At 39.8% G+C, this 15,219-nt stretch overlaps 1 protein-coding gene across 5 annotated transcripts in view; it reads left to right on the top strand.

Moving 5' to 3' along the window:
* Positions 1-15,219, top strand: part of ANKHD1 (ankyrin repeat and KH domain containing 1) — a 72,294-nt gene that overhangs the window by 32,233 nt on the left and 24,842 nt on the right. For 4 of the 5 annotated variants that reach the window (XM_026035722.1, XM_026035721.1, XM_026035720.1 and 1 more), the window contains exons 14-19: positions 242-985; positions 8,757-8,902; positions 9,058-9,169; positions 9,762-9,907; positions 12,897-13,039; positions 13,825-14,038. In XM_026035722.1, the coding sequence (XP_025891507.1) occupies positions 242-985; positions 8,757-8,902; positions 9,058-9,169; positions 9,762-9,907; positions 12,897-13,039; positions 13,825-14,038 (1,505 nt within the window). The remainder of the gene's footprint in view (positions 1-241; positions 986-8,756; positions 8,903-9,057; positions 9,170-9,761; positions 9,908-12,896; positions 13,040-13,824; positions 14,039-15,219) is intronic. The other variant, XM_026035724.1, reaches the window with a different exon arrangement.

The following is a 15,219-nucleotide window of genomic DNA, read 5'->3' as shown; positions in this document are numbered from 1 at the left end:
ATCAATATTGTGTTTAGGATCAATATTGAAAATTTCAGCTATTTGCTTTGACCTATCCTAAAATAGAGTATAGGGTTTATATTTCTGTGGTTTGACAGATATGTAGTGCTAGTTGTAAAGATTTTTATTTTTTAACCTTTTTTTTTCTTTTCTTTTTTTTTTTTCTTTCTTTGGTGGGAGAGAGGGGAGGAATGGGGTATCTTCAGCATGGCATTTTTTCAAACATTTTTCATGTGCTTAGGTGCATCCAAGCAGAAGTCAAGTTCCCTGCAGGTAGCAGATAAGGACCTACTGCCACCTTTTCACCCATACCAGCCTTTGGAATGCATAGTAGAAGAGACTGAAGGCAAGCTGAATGAACTTGGACAGAGAATTAGTGCTATTGAAAAAGCACAACTTAAATCATTGGAATTAATTCAAGGTGAACCTTTAAATAAAGATAAGATTGAAGAACTTAAAAAGAACAGAGAAGAACAAGTACAGAAGAAGAAGAAAATATTGAAGGAGCTGCAGAAGGTGGAAAGGCAGTTGCAGATGAAAACACAACAGCAGTTTACCAAAGAATATTTGGAGACCAAAGGTCAGACAGACACAACACTTCCCCTGCAACAGCAGTGCCCACTTACAGGGGTCTTCCCAGAAGTGGAAGCTGATAAGGGTCTACCAGAGGATAACTTTTCAGGGTTACCTCAGGTTGACACAATCTTGTCTAAAGATGACGAGCAACAACAATCTCCAACACCTGCTGAACAAATAGAGTTTGTCCCTATCCAGCCTTTGCCAACTCCGCAATGTAATTTTTCTGGTAATTTAGGTTATAATGGGACAGAGTCTCTTGAACTTCAGAAAGCATTAGGTAATCAGCAGAATGTAGGACAGCAACAGCAAATTGCTGGTCAGGGGCTGTTAGTTCAAGAACCAGACGGATTAATGGTTGCCACTCCAGCACAGACGCTTACCGACACTCTTGATGACCTAATAGCAGGTGGGTTGAGAAATATACCTATTTTTGCATTAATTTGTGTGCTCAGTTTTCCCTTTCTCTCCTTCCCTCCAGAAACATCTTGGGGTTTTCCAGTTTGGGAATACTTGCTTAAGAAGTCCTCATTAGTGCTATTAATCCTAACAGTCACTTCCAATTCTAACATATGAGACTTTAAAAACAAACAAAAATCTTACCAAAGTGCAGAACTTCCTGTCCTGAAGATGTATTTTAGCCYCTGTGCCCTCATCTTTTTTTCTGTGCTTCTTTTAAAAGCCTAATCATAAGCAATCAGAAGTGGCCATTAGGAAACTCCCCCAAAAAAGCAGTACAATTTTTTCCTCTTCAATAGGATTTTGCATACAGCTGATTACTTCAGAGAATTTCCTTAGTGTTGTAGCCACCTCTAAAAAAATTACAAAGTATTGTCACTTGTGTTGACAAATGTATGTCTCCATTCTGCTGAAATTGTTGCTGCATTTTAAACACATCTGGAATCTGTGCAAAGCAGTTCAGTTCTTTAGTGCTTCCCTGTAACGGCTTGTGTTTTCAGAATACCTTCTAAACCATGGATGTTAAACAGGAGCAACTGCTTATCAGATTTAACATATGGCAAAAATGTGTCGTGTTGTGTGGATGAATGCACATCAAAACACTCTTGCTTTTGCTGGTAGCTGCATGAAGATATAAGTGAGGTTGGGTAGGCCCTCTTATGAAAAGAGGTGTMATTTTCGTTGAGTTTCTTTTCACCTATTTCAGTAGGTTTTCTGTTTTCCGCTGGACATATGCAGGATATAACCACTGTTGTTTCGGACTGTGCCTCTTTGGTCTGTAGCTTAAAAAAAATATATACTTTTTGTTATTTTGTATTTTAATTGTGTTTCTTGACTCTTCTTTGCTGCTGTCTGTGCTTCCTCCTTTATTTTCTTGTCTGTTTTCCCCCTCTGTGGTCACTGCCCTGTCCTCTGAAGTTCCACTTGTGCTTTTGGAAATGTGGAATGAGGCTTTTTTGCTAATGATTCCCAGGAATGGTCAGAATGGCGGCTCACTGGCGTGAGGCCCATACAATCCAACACTGACTGCCACCTTGCAGTCTTTCCAGATCTCAGTAGGTCAAATAGTTGGGCAGTTTTATATTGGCTCCCTTCATCTCTACAAATTCAGTCTAAGAAATCCTTTAGAGATATCAACTTTAGTTCCCTTTTTTATTTTGCAGTGTGATGTGGTTCATCCACAGCTCTTGACGTCCTTGAGAACATTCGGCTTTCCTTACAACAAAAATGCACTTAGGTGATTATTAAATGTTGTTAAGCAAGATTTGATGCTTGAGCATACAAGGAGGAAAATTTTAGGTGTTAGTGCAAAACAAGGGCTACATCTCTGGAGTAGAAGTTAATAATTTGCTTGGCACAAGTCTGTTTATGATGTAGACTTTAATAGCATATATTTGAAATATTCGGTGCACCTCTTGCTATTAGGCTTTCTAGCCTTTAGCAAAAATTATTAAAAAGAAAAATGTTTACAGTCAGCTGAGTGCAACAGAATAAACTTGGTCTTCTAGTCTTGTTTCAGTCATCTCACCCCAAAGCTCATAACTGACTTGTCAGAAGTTGTGTGCTTGGCAGTGGAACCTTTTGACCAAATTCACTTCGTCCTTCTGTATCATGAAAGAAAATGGAGTAACCTAAAGTGTCCCTTTTTAGGGATGGAGGGAGAGTTGAAAGCAAGCAAGAACTCCCCTTTATATTGAAGTCCTTTCAATAAAACTGTTTTAAATACAGTCTTTAACTATGAATACTTGTTATTCATTAGTTTTACTGTTTCTGTAACTAACTAAAGGCAATTTTTTTTTAGAAATGAGGTTTCCTCATTTCAAAATCTGTAGARATTGCATACTCATGTAAAATTATTAGAAACAATGTTAACAGAAAGGCAACCTAAAGAAAATGTGTTTTCACCCATTTCAGAGACTACTGCAAAAGGCCGTTGATTTCAGTAGCTTTAATGAAATATACTTCTGAAATTCTTATTTGAATTCTGTGTTTCTGTATTTGAGTTCTTGTTTCACTTATCTAAATCTGTCCCAATAAATTGTAGTATTTGACTCATTTATTAAGATTCCAGACTGTAGCAAAAGCGACCTCCTTGTAAATCATAATTCTCAATCGCAAATTTTGGAGGTTTCAAAATGAACTGTAAAGATATCTCACTTTATAATTACGCTGGATCTGTGATTCAGCAGTGTGATCTATGCTTGATCTSTGCTTGATCTATGAACGGCTTGATCTGTGCTTAAAATGGGCTGATGTTTAATGCGCCTATTTGCCTATTAGTCCTCAATTTTGTAGAGATATTTTAGCCCAAAAAAAAAAAAAAAAAAAACCTTCTGAAAATTGTTTTTTTTGCCTGCGAACCACAGACACTGGATGAAAGCTTCAGTGCCCTGTGTCTGGTGTGGAAAGTCAGTCTCTTTGCGAGAGAGAAGGAGTCTTCCCTAACTAGGGTATTTGTGTCTTAGAAATCTTTCCCCTGATTCCAGTATCACTGGTGGAGCTACATCACTGGTGGTGAGTGTGGGAGCTTGGACCTAGAAGCAGTGGGAAATTTTGTTCCTTGTTGTATTTTGCAGCTTTTTACAYTCTGCCCTAAAATAGGAATACTAATTCAACTTTTGCCCTCTGCTTTAAAATATGAACTTTGTTATATTCTTACCAGTGGAATTGCAGAAGCAGCAAGCTCTGCAAAGCTTCAGGCAGCACGAGCTGTAGGCAAGAAGTCTGTGTAGGTTTCTGCAAAACCTCAAATTCTTAGTTTTCTAAATAATTTAGCTGCAAGCACACGTGTGAATGCAGTATTTATCTTGCAGTTCAGCTGGCTTAATTCAGCTGCTAAGAGAGTTGTGAGTGAGAGGCCAGGCTGTTGATGTGAAGGGCAGCGTGCTGGGGAGCCGCGGCTGCCGAGCCCGCTCCCGCATCCCGCCCGGAGACCGCAGCCAGGGAAAGACCCGAGTAACCCGAGACCAGCGCAACTCCCCTCCGTGCCTAGCTGTGTTAAAGCAAAAACGCTACTAGCAATTCCTGGTTAGTTCGACAGATTTGTAGCTTATTAGAGTCGAAATGGTAATTGGGTCCGTTACTGTTTGTATGGGTCATTAGTGTAAATATAAGGGAAAATAATAGAATATTTTGGATCATCTATTTTAATGAGAACAAAGCTGTGAAAGTTGATTTTCTTTGGCCCGTACAAATTTGGTTTCTTGAAGCACTTCATGTTGCAAAGTTGAAGCTTCTTTCAGTTCACGCTGCACATTTCATAACTGTCCATCTCCAAGTTGGAGCTTCCTTACTGTTTTTAACATACAATGAGGTTTTTGTCTCTATTTTGGAATATTTTTATTCCTGCTTGATCTGCTCAGCTGGTATTTTCAGGATGGGAGGTAGTATTTCTGTCTGAGACTCCAAGGACTTTAATGTGACTGTCCAGGTCCCTTTTTTTAGGGTGAGTGTTTGGAGTAACGCTGCTCACCGGGATCACGTGGAATGAGAAATGGTGACTTATAAAATGTGGTGTAGTTGCTCATGCACAGAGGCCTGCACACARTAACGTGTTGGTTGGAAGCTGCATATCCTTTATCAAAAAGCAAMGACCAAAAAGGTTCAGAGCAGAATGGTTGCTTGGTCACAAATAGGATTAAGTTGTTTTTGCTCTGAAAATGTCTAGTTATAGAAGATATAACTGAAATATGCTCATAAGTATACATGCTCGCAGCATAGCAATTTTTATGTAAAAATGTTTCCAGACTGCAGCTGCGATACCATGCAAAAGCCATTGGCTCAAGTAGAAACTTAAGCAATACCTTGGGAGTTAGAYGTAGATAAAATTGCTAGGTTCTTGCAGCCCTTTATTTCTATTCAGGTGATATTTTTCATTCATTTGGGAAATAGTTGTCCACGTCTTTGAAGATTTGCCTTAAACTTTATCCTGATCTTAAAGAAAAATCCTGGGAAAAAACGCAAGTTGCTTATAAAGTTGGAAAATAGGGTTTTTTTTATTATTTAAAGTTCAAATTTAATGTAGGTTATGTGTATGAGGAGGGATATTCTTTTTGTATTATTACTATTTTTAGTTTGAAAATTTAAGTTTGCAGAAGTATTCCCAAAGTTATGTCAAAAATAAGTATATTCTAAAGATTTATGGTGCTCTTTGCCAAAATTCAAAAAGGCTTGTGATTCAGTGCTGGGCTATGGGCTTAGTTTTGATAACCATTCTGGGGAAAGGACAAACATGTGTTCGGTAGCAAGTAACTCTGTTTTGAAAACCGATAGACCAAGTTTTTGTGTGTGTGTGTGTGTGTGTGTGTCATTGTCTATGTCATTTATCTGCTTGCCTGTACGTATGATTTATTCATATAGTTTTGTCTAGTAATTTTTAGGTAAAAATTATGTCAAATTGGACCAAATCCTGCAAATTTCCCCAAAGGGCACTTGAACTTCCAGATTTCAAAACAAATTTTCCAGCCCTTGAGGTGGCTTGAGAGCTTCAGTACTGCACCAATGCCAAAAAGTATAAAAAATATATATATATWTTTTTTGAAAACCAGAGTAGAACCTGTTTTTATGTGACGATGCCCACAGGATATGTGTTGTCTTTAGTGTGCTTATGTACACCTTTTTTTCTGTGCTCCATCTCAGGCAGATGCATGAGGGTGATGTTGCAACATAGAAAAAGATTTTTAGAACCCTCCAAATTCTTTGAATTTGTGAGGTTTAAATGAAAATAGTGGGTGTATTCTGGAAAAAAGAGTAGTCCTTCTGCCTCTTGAGCTGCTCTGCTGCTGCACTGCGGTTGGGTTTGCATCAGTGCTGCTGTGGAGGCAGGAACGCTGGCTGTGAGCTGGCATGGGTTACCCGGGAGGACCGCGTGCCGACCTGGGCTGCTGGAAATACCCTTTGCTTAACAGCAGTTTGAAAGAAAGCCCGGAGCTTCTGGCCAAATGGCAGAAATCATTCCTAGACACTTCTAACGTGGGCTGTATGTTAGCTGAGCTCACCTTGCAGTGAGGAAAAGGAATGGAGAAATTGTGCTCACTGTTGTCTCAAGGAGCGTATTGGGGCACGAGGATGACGCAGTCTTCCCAAAGGCGTTCTGCAAGATCATCTGCTGACCAACATTTTGGCAACGGTGTCTTCTAACCCACCCCCAGGCTCTGGTCGATGCGTCTGACCAGTGTCACCATTCCCGATTTCATGCCTTTTCACCCAAAGACTGCGGCGTTATGAAGCCTTCCAGCACTTCACTGTGCAGGGCACAGGTTGTAATGACATTTCCATTGGGCCAGCTTTCAGGCTTGGCTACCAYGCTAAGGAAGTGAAAATGACACTTAAAATAGGCACTGAGTACTTAAGATCACAATATTATGTTGTGGGACTGCTAGTTCCTAGATTTTATTTAAAAACAGAGGTTGGATTATTATTGAAGTACCACGTTTAACTGTGTTTCTCCTCCCTCTAGTGTGCTCTGTCCTCTTGGACCTGGCTGCTATTGTGCAAGTAAAGGGCTTTAACACACRTATTCCCGTATTTCAAGCACATGATGAAAATCTAAAACATTCGAGAAAAACACTGTGACGTGTTCAGTCATGGCTGTAAAATATAGGGAATGTGGAGGCTTTGTTGAATCTATAAATGTGACATTGAATGTATTGCGTTAAGGAAAAATAGCTTGGAATAGCTGAGTCTATCTTTGTTCACTTTCTCCTGCTTTACATGGGTGCAGCGTGAGCACCTATATAGGTACAGATAGATATAATAATATATAGCTGTAATATGTGAAATCATCAAGCCAGTCTCTCTCTTAGGAGGGATTAGTTCGATTTAAAGTAAAACCAGTTGTTACCAGGGCATTTTGGTGTCTTGTGTTTTGAAAGGAATAATCGTTAGAAATCCGATTAGTGCTTTGCACTTTAGTGMTCTGAGCAAGAGAAGTGCAGTTTGTTAATTCATTCTCATGCTGAGACATGTAAATGGTAATAGGGAGTAAGCAGATGAAATGTGGGAGCTGTCGCCTTCAAAACTTCTAGAACTAACCTGACCTGTTTGCGTAGCTTACGATGTGAAGCAGAAGTCAAGTCCGTTTGTATCCAAATATAATAATGTGTTCTTGTCTTAATGCCATAGCCAGGTTTTAATGCATGCGTTTGACCTTGCACCCAGGAAAATGCTGTGCGTTAAATAGGCTTTTACAAAGTGCAACTGAAAAGTGCTTTCTCTAACGTTTGTGTCCACCTCCCCAAATTGTTTTTAGCCCTATCTCGACCCAGCCTTACTCCAGCCCATTCTCCTTTTTTCACACTTACGCCGTCATTATAAGTGTAGGCTTAATCAGTGACGTTAGCTGACAGTGAGGCTCTTTCTAAGACTTTTCCATATACACTGTTTTCCTTTGAGGAGTTGCAGATGTTTAAGTTGTWAGTGATATCACCAACATCAAATTGTTTTAACTGCAGCTACTGGGAAGACTTTACAAAAATATATGTTCACATGCTAATATGCACATTACTTATCCTTCATCTTCCCATTTGAAACACTTGAACAAAAGCAAGATATTGCCACTGTTTATTTCTTAACCTATAGCTGTTAATGTTTTCCATCAAGTGCTTATTTTAGGAATGTTACAGAACACACATACACTCACACACAAAGACTTTTGGCTTAATCTGAGGTAATTAAATGTTATTTTTAATGGGATCATAAAGTATAGCAATTTGGCCTTTTCTCTCTGAAAATTACTTGTCACGTAGGGCTTTTGCATGAGCATGGCTCACCACCACAGGAAATTTAGGGAAATTAGKGCCCGGTTTCCTTAGTGAATGGTTGTCAGGAACTTTCCTGACGGGGGATTGGAGTTGAGGACCCTCAATTTGTGTGTGTTCCCCTCAAATCCCTTGTGTTAGAGCCAGACTGTGGTCCTCGCTCTGCAAGATATATGCACAGAGGTGTTCCTCTGCTCAACTTGGCCTTCTCGGCCTTTACATGTAAAACCAATGCAGTAAAATCTAATTTTCAGTCATAAAGTTCTGTTTGAAAGGTGTTTAAATACAGACTCACTACCCAGTTGCTTGTGTAAACTGAGGTTGGTTCATGATGGAATTTTGCAGCTCTTTTTTTGAAAAGCTCTATTTGCTCACAGTAAATTTAAGGGAGCATATGAACAGTTGTTCGGTTTTCATATTTTTGTTTATCACCTCCTTCTGCCTGTTTCTCTTCTACCCTTCATGGGTTGCTTTATATCAGAGATGCAATAAAGGATTAAGTGGCTGTTGCTCTTCTTCCTCTGAAACCTTTCTGTGGAAACTTAATATGCAGTAACCTTTACATGAAATACTTCGAGTTCCTGAATGATGCTTTATTTCAGAACATTAGGGTTGCATTTTAATAATAAATTATTAGCTTGCTTATAGTGAGCATATAGCTGAAAGCTAACAGTGATGGTTTCACTTTTAAAAGGATAACTAATACCATAATCTTCATAATGTTTACAAACTAATAAAATTATTTTCCTAAGCTTAAGTTTGGAGATACTTGTATTATTTAACTGCTGGAAGGATTCTGTGTGCGAGTTACTAACTCATTTGTTTTTAGCAATGCTTTTTTTGTTCCTCCTACCCTACCCCATGTAATATTTATATATATATATATATATAAAAAGACTAAATCTTTAGCAAATAAATTTGGAATCGCTAAGAGAGGGTTAATAATCCAATGTTGCTTTTCAGCTGTGAATAGCAGAGTGCCCACCAGCTCCACCAGCTCCTCGCACACTACAGAGTCCCCTACGCTGGAGCCCTGTCCCCAAGCCCCGAGCAACGTGGCGTCACAGGCCGTGCTCCCTGTATATCCTTCGGTAGACATTGATGCGCATGTGAGTAGTTTCTCTTCAGCATTGAATTTACTCCCTTTCTGCGCAATTCTGGAAGTGGGGTGGAGAATTAATTTAGTGCTATGATAAAAAAGAAGTTCACTGAGAATATTTTAAAATTGTTGAAAATCTGTTTCTTTTTCTTCCYAACCATGAAGACTGAAAGTAATCACGACACTGCTCTGACACTTGCGTGTGCAGGCGGTCATGAAGAGCTTGTATCCGTTCTGATAGCACGTGGTGCCAATATTGAACACAGAGACAAGAAGGGTAAGCTAATATAGTAAAACAGTTTGACGTTAATGCACAGTGTGGATCAGCAAGTTTCAAACAGGTGTCTAGCTGCTTTTGCTTCAGAAAATGATGAGCRTGCAGAAAAGTAAAATTGCCTTTTTCCACTTCATGTAGATAGGTTGATTATAAAAAGCAAGTGATACTATATGGCTTTCCAGCTTCATTTTTAAAAGGAAATGTGTCTATCTGAGCAACCTTAATCTTAGTAAGATTTGTTGAAATAGACTACTCAAAAGATTTTGGCTTTCTAAATAGAGTGGCTAAGTGGTGTAAATCTCAAATCGTGGTTGACAAAACTAACACAGAGTAGTTTATTGGGTTGCATGTCATGTATTTCATATGTAGTTAAATTTGACAAAAAAATCCCTCTAGAGCTGAGATTCTACCACTGGAATTTGCACAATGCAAATGTGTTCATTTTGTTAACTATTAGAGCTTTATAAGAGAGGAATTAATTGGAAAATTGTGAAATCAGCATAATTCATGGTAAATGAACTTGTTCATTTCAACCAGCAAGTAGTTTAATGTTTCTCCAGGTTGCTTTTAATTTGATCTTCTCTTCTGTTAGGTTTTACGCCTTTGATTCTGGCTGCAACTGCTGGACATGTTGGTGTAGTGGAAATCCTTTTGGACAAGGGCGGGGATATAGAAGCACAGTCTGAGCGCACRAAGGATACGCCGCTCTCACTGGCCTGCTCTGGTGGACGCCAAGAGGTACAGACAGGCATCATACTGTGTTTGAATTGGGTTATTTTTTTCCTTTAATTTTTTTTCTCTCTCTAAACTTACGGTATATTTCTTGGTAGAATAAAACATCCTTTTTTCAAGAAGGCTTCTAAACTGCTAAGTGTAGCTAGTTTTAGCCTTTTTCTTCTCCAAAGAGAAAAGACTGTGTCTGTATATAGATAAAATACACGCACATATACAGACATACATATATAAAGTATAAAAAAGTAGTTGAACACACACATGCGTGCATGCGCATATTTATTTGCATTTATAATTCCCTCTTAATGAAAAACTTCGTTCATGAAACACTTGCTTTATGCATCCGGAACTGACACAACCATTGCAGCCTCAGAATGAGGGAAATCAAAATTTTGTGTGTGTAGTATGTTGGTAATATGCAGGACTGATAGATGTAGATCCACTGTGAACGTGCCCTGTATTATAAAGGGAAATTATATTACTCCTTCAGAGGGGATTTCATTTTTTTATCAGGATAATTTTGGGGAGGTTGTTTTGTTATGCTTTGAGGGTTTTTGGAGTCCAGACAACACTTGTTAAATCCTTCTTAAATCGTGGGCAGATTACCTTAGAACATACCATTAGAATGGCAAAGGATTCCGTGGCAAAGAGAGTACTAAGGTTTGGAATTTTTAGGGATTCAAGTAGTTAAATAAAATCGGAAGATACCCGCTTTGAGTTTTGAGTTGCAGATCTTTTGCGGTAGAAGTGCTACTCACAAATTAAAGAAGACCTACCTGGCCCTTGGCGACTTAGTAAATTAAATTTTTATTTTAAAAAGTACTACATGAAATAAAAAGGAGCTCCTGGTAAAATTCAACATAACAACTAAGTATAGAGAAGGTAGAGGCGGATACTGGTTCCATAGGCGGAATATAGGGGTGTTGTCTGAATATGCAGGGATGACACTGGGAAGGCCAAGGCCCATCTAGAGTTTAGTCTGCCAAGGAATGTCAAGGGCAAAAGGAAGGGCTTCTATAAATACAACCATAACAAAAAAAAAACAAGTCGGGGAAAAGCTGGCCTGCTGCTGAGTGGGCCAGGGGCCTTGGTGACAAAGAACAGAGAAAAGGCAGAGCTTATTCTTCATGTCAGTCTTTACTAGAAAGATTGACCCTCAGGAATCCAAGGCCCTGGAGAGCAGAGAAAAATTTCCCTTCGTGGACAAGGGTCAGATTAGAGGCCTCTTAAACTGGACGCACACAAGTTCACATTCCCTGATGGCATGCACCCGTAAGTGCYGAGGGAGCTGGCCAATGTCAGTGCAAGGCCTCTCTGGGGGTAGTTTTTGAAAGGCCATGGTAATCAGGAGAGGTGCTTGAAGCCTGGAAGAAAGCAAATGTCACACCAGACTTTAAAAAGTCAAAACAGGAGGAGCTAGGGAACCACAGGCCAATGAGCCTTACCTCTGTCTCTGGAAAAGTGGTTGGGCAGCTCATGGTGGAAGCCATTTTCAAACAAAAGGAGATGATTGGGATGAGTGACCAGGAGTTGGAAAAGGAGAAATTCTACTTAAACAACTTACTACTGTGGTGGATAGAATGGCTGAGTGGGTGAATGGGAGAGCAGTGGCTGTGGTCTGTCTTGACTTAAGGCTTTTGGGACTGCCTCCCCTAACATCCTCTTAGGGAAGCTGAGGTCCTGGGCAAGTATAAAGGCAAGTACACAAGTACAGGATCCTGCACTTAGACCCCATGCACCAGTATGGGCTGGAGGCTGATCTATTAGAGAGCAGCTCTGCAGAGAAGAACCTCAGGGTCCCGGTGGACACCAAATTGATCATGAGATAGCAATGGGCCCTTGTGGCAAAGGAGGCCAATGACTTCTTGGGCTGCATTGGTAAGAGCATTGGCAGCAGGTAGAGAGAGGTGATGCTTCCCCTCTACTGTGCCCCAGCGAGCTGTACCTGGGGTACTGGGTCCAGTTCTGGACTCCCCAGTAGAATACAACTGCAGAGCTGCTGGAGGGAGTCCAACTGAGGACTACTAAGGCAGTCAGGCTGGAGAAGACAGAGTCAGGCTCTTTACAGTGATGCCCAGTGATGGGATGAGAGGCAATGGACACRAGCAGAATCACAGGAAGCTCTTCTGAGTGTGAGGAAAATCTATTTTTCTTGTGAAGGTGACGGAGGACTGGAACTGGTTGCCCAGAGAGGTTGTGGGGTCTGCATTCTTGAAAATATTCAAAAGCTGCCTGGACAGGGTCCTGAGCCATGCACTTGAGCGGGGGAATTGTACTAGACGATCTTTAGTGGTCTCTTCCACCTGCAGTTGTTATGTGATTCTGTGATATTTAAATCTGCCTGTGTTTTGTTTGTTTATTTTCTGCTTAATGCCAGTGTCCGCCTTTTGTATTTCTGGCCTAGCAACTTGTGAAGGAGCTATTTTTTTTTCTAGCTTAAAATCAATCACTGAAGTGCAGTGTCACATCAGAARCGTTTTGATTCTTTCTCCCCCTCCTCCCTCCCCCTTCTATTTTTCTTGAGGAAACTTCTGCTCAGTGAACAGAAGTCCTTCCTCTCGCTGCTTTGGTTGCTGTCAGTTGGCCTGTGTGTGTGTGATTGGAAAGACTGTAACACAGATGGTCAATTTTGGCTCAAGCATTCTGTGAATTAAAGGTGCGGGAGTTACTACAGGAAATGCCCAAATAGCACCAGATGTATGGTAGTGGGACATAYCGCCCCTTTTTCCAAGATAAATTCGAAGGCGGAGCTTCACTTGAAAACTTGCAATTTTCATTAGGTAAAATAATCCTTTTGGAAGACAAGTGCTACTATAACCCACACATATGAGCTGATGAAAAGATTAGTTGCACAGCACGTATGTAAAGTTTCTACAGGAAAACTGATGTTCTCTTTACTTAGCTATTGACTGGGAGGTATGGTGACTTTTATTTCACTTCCTGGTTAATACCTAAGGCCAAAACATGTCTTCTAATATCCATGCTGTCKTTTCAGGTTGTTGATCTGCTGTTGGCCCGAGGAGCAAATAAAGAACATAGGAATGTGTCTGATTATACACCATTAAGCCTTGCTGCATCAGGTGGCTATGTCAATATCATCAAGATTCTCCTCAATGCTGGAGCAGAAATTAATTCAAGGTAGTGTGTTCTGTGTATCRGATTAACTGCAGTGTAGGACAGGTACTCTGTTGCTGAATGTATAGTGAAATGCATACTTTAGTGTTTTCAGACCTTCTTGCAGCCTTGCTGGATTGTTCCCCTTATCCTTTGTGTTCACACTAACTTAATCAACACTTCACTTCCTTTTTAGCAGCCACAGACAAACTTCTTTTCTCTCGTATCCCAGTTTTAAATGACAAAATGGTTTGCTAGCCTATTCTTTCCCTCTCTTTCTACCACCATTCTGTGATCTGGAAGTCCAGCACTTTTCCAATGGAACTAAAAAGAAGCAGCCAAAGCTCACAAGACAACTCTGTTTTCATTAGAATATTTCTCTTTCAGTAAGAAAAAACAAAATTATCTGTCTAAGTCTCTTAAGTGCCCTCTTTATTTATTGTAGAAARGCTAGCATTTCTTCTGGCCCCAGAAGAGGTTAGTGTTCTAATTCTGTCTTAGTACACTTTTCTTGATCAGGTACAGCCTTGCCTTTTAACATAAGTTGCTTAAAGTGTGTTTAGCAATCTGAACTTCTGAAAGCTGAAATATTTTTTTTCTGGTATATAAATTGCAATTTCCTACAGCATGTATTTCCTTTCTGGTTTCTGGTGATCAGCTCAGAATTGCTAGTGCTTTAGGTGTCTAAATTTGTGTATAATGCATGTTTCTTCCTGGCTTAAAACATTTTGTTCTTCTTGGATATGTTTTTATTTTTTACAGAGTATTCCTCAGTTCTGGGAACTGTAGTCTGTTTTCTTTCTCTTTAGGACTGGGAGTAAACTAGGTATTTCTCCTCTGATGTTGGCTGCTATGAATGGCCACGTACCTGCAGTGAAGCTGTTGCTTGATATGGGGTCCGATATTAATGCCCAAATTGAGACCAATCGGAATACAGCCCTCACCCTGGCCTGTTTCCAAGGCCGAGCAGAGGTGGTCAGTCTGCTGTTGGACAGGAAGGCCAATGTTGAGCACAGGGCTAAGGTAAGCATGTGGATCACCTTTTCTGATGACTTATTTTAGCAGTGCATTTTGTTTTCTTCTTCAGGTATTTGAACACTTTTCCTTTTTAGTGAAAATAGAAATGTTTTATTAAAAGCCTGCTTCTCACTATTGATGTGCAAGTTTCAAGGTTATGTCTAACACTTTGTAGTACTGGGGATGATGCATATGTTACTTAATTTACTAAACAATAGGAGTATTTGAGGACTTGTTAAATGCTCCAAAATAAGCCTTTTAAAAAAATAAATAAATGGCAATGATGATTGTTAACTGTGGAGGGAGGGATGACTAGACCTTCTGAAAAYGGAAATGAAACTTATTTTGGTTGACTCTAGTTCAGTAGTGCCAAGAAGCTTTACAGGGTTAAGGTTGACATATTAACAGAACAGATAGGTGTATACATATATGTGAATTCAAGACTAGAAAGAAAGGGAAAAATACTTCTACATCAGTTGTCAGATACAGCAGACTGCTTCATCCACAGCAGCACAAGGAGTGTGTTCAAACWCCGGTCTATTAGATTAAAACTGTAGAACCTATTAAAACTGTAAAAACTTTTAGATTGAAGTCATGGGTTCTATGTTTTAATGCTGTGACTTTCTGGACCTCTGAAATGCTCTACAGGTCCCATCCTTTGGTATTCTGGGACTCGCCATAAAACAAGCCTAAAGCTAATACAGAGGCCAGATTCATTTCCCCAGCACAGAGGAATTTTTGATAACTGCTAATGCTACTGAAATAATTTCTGTGTCCATCTACCCTGCCTGCTTTTCATGTGACTGGAGAAAAAGGGATAGGGATAAAAGCCCACTCTCAAATGKTTAGGTGGACATGTTAGCAGCTCGTGTAAGTGTATTTAATGATCTGGCCTAACAGTAAGGTTGATTGGAGGTCAGTCTCAGTGCTATGGGAGGCTRCAGAGTTTGTAAAGCTAGGCTTTGGGCCAGTTTTGTGGAAACACTTGTGTCTGYATCTGGATCTATACTTCCATTTTAGAGATTCTTTGTAAATTCTGTGTTGCTCACACTGGTCACTGGTAGTACTTTGTAATCAGTTTAGTCTGGTATAAATCAAAGTCCAAGAGGATTTTTTTCCCCCTGGAGAAAGATGCTTGAAGTTAGACTCTTGAAGTAAATACAAGCAGTTAAATAAAAAACTGACTT

Source organism: Nothoprocta perdicaria, unplaced genomic scaffold, assembly GCF_003342845.1.
Source record: "Nothoprocta perdicaria isolate Ctin4 unplaced genomic scaffold, notPer1 scaffold_166, whole genome shotgun sequence".
Taxonomy (NCBI): Eukaryota; Metazoa; Chordata; class Aves; order Tinamiformes; family Tinamidae; genus Nothoprocta; species Nothoprocta perdicaria.
Note: the sequence above shows the minus strand (reverse complement) of the source record. Positions and strands in the feature narration are given on the sequence as shown.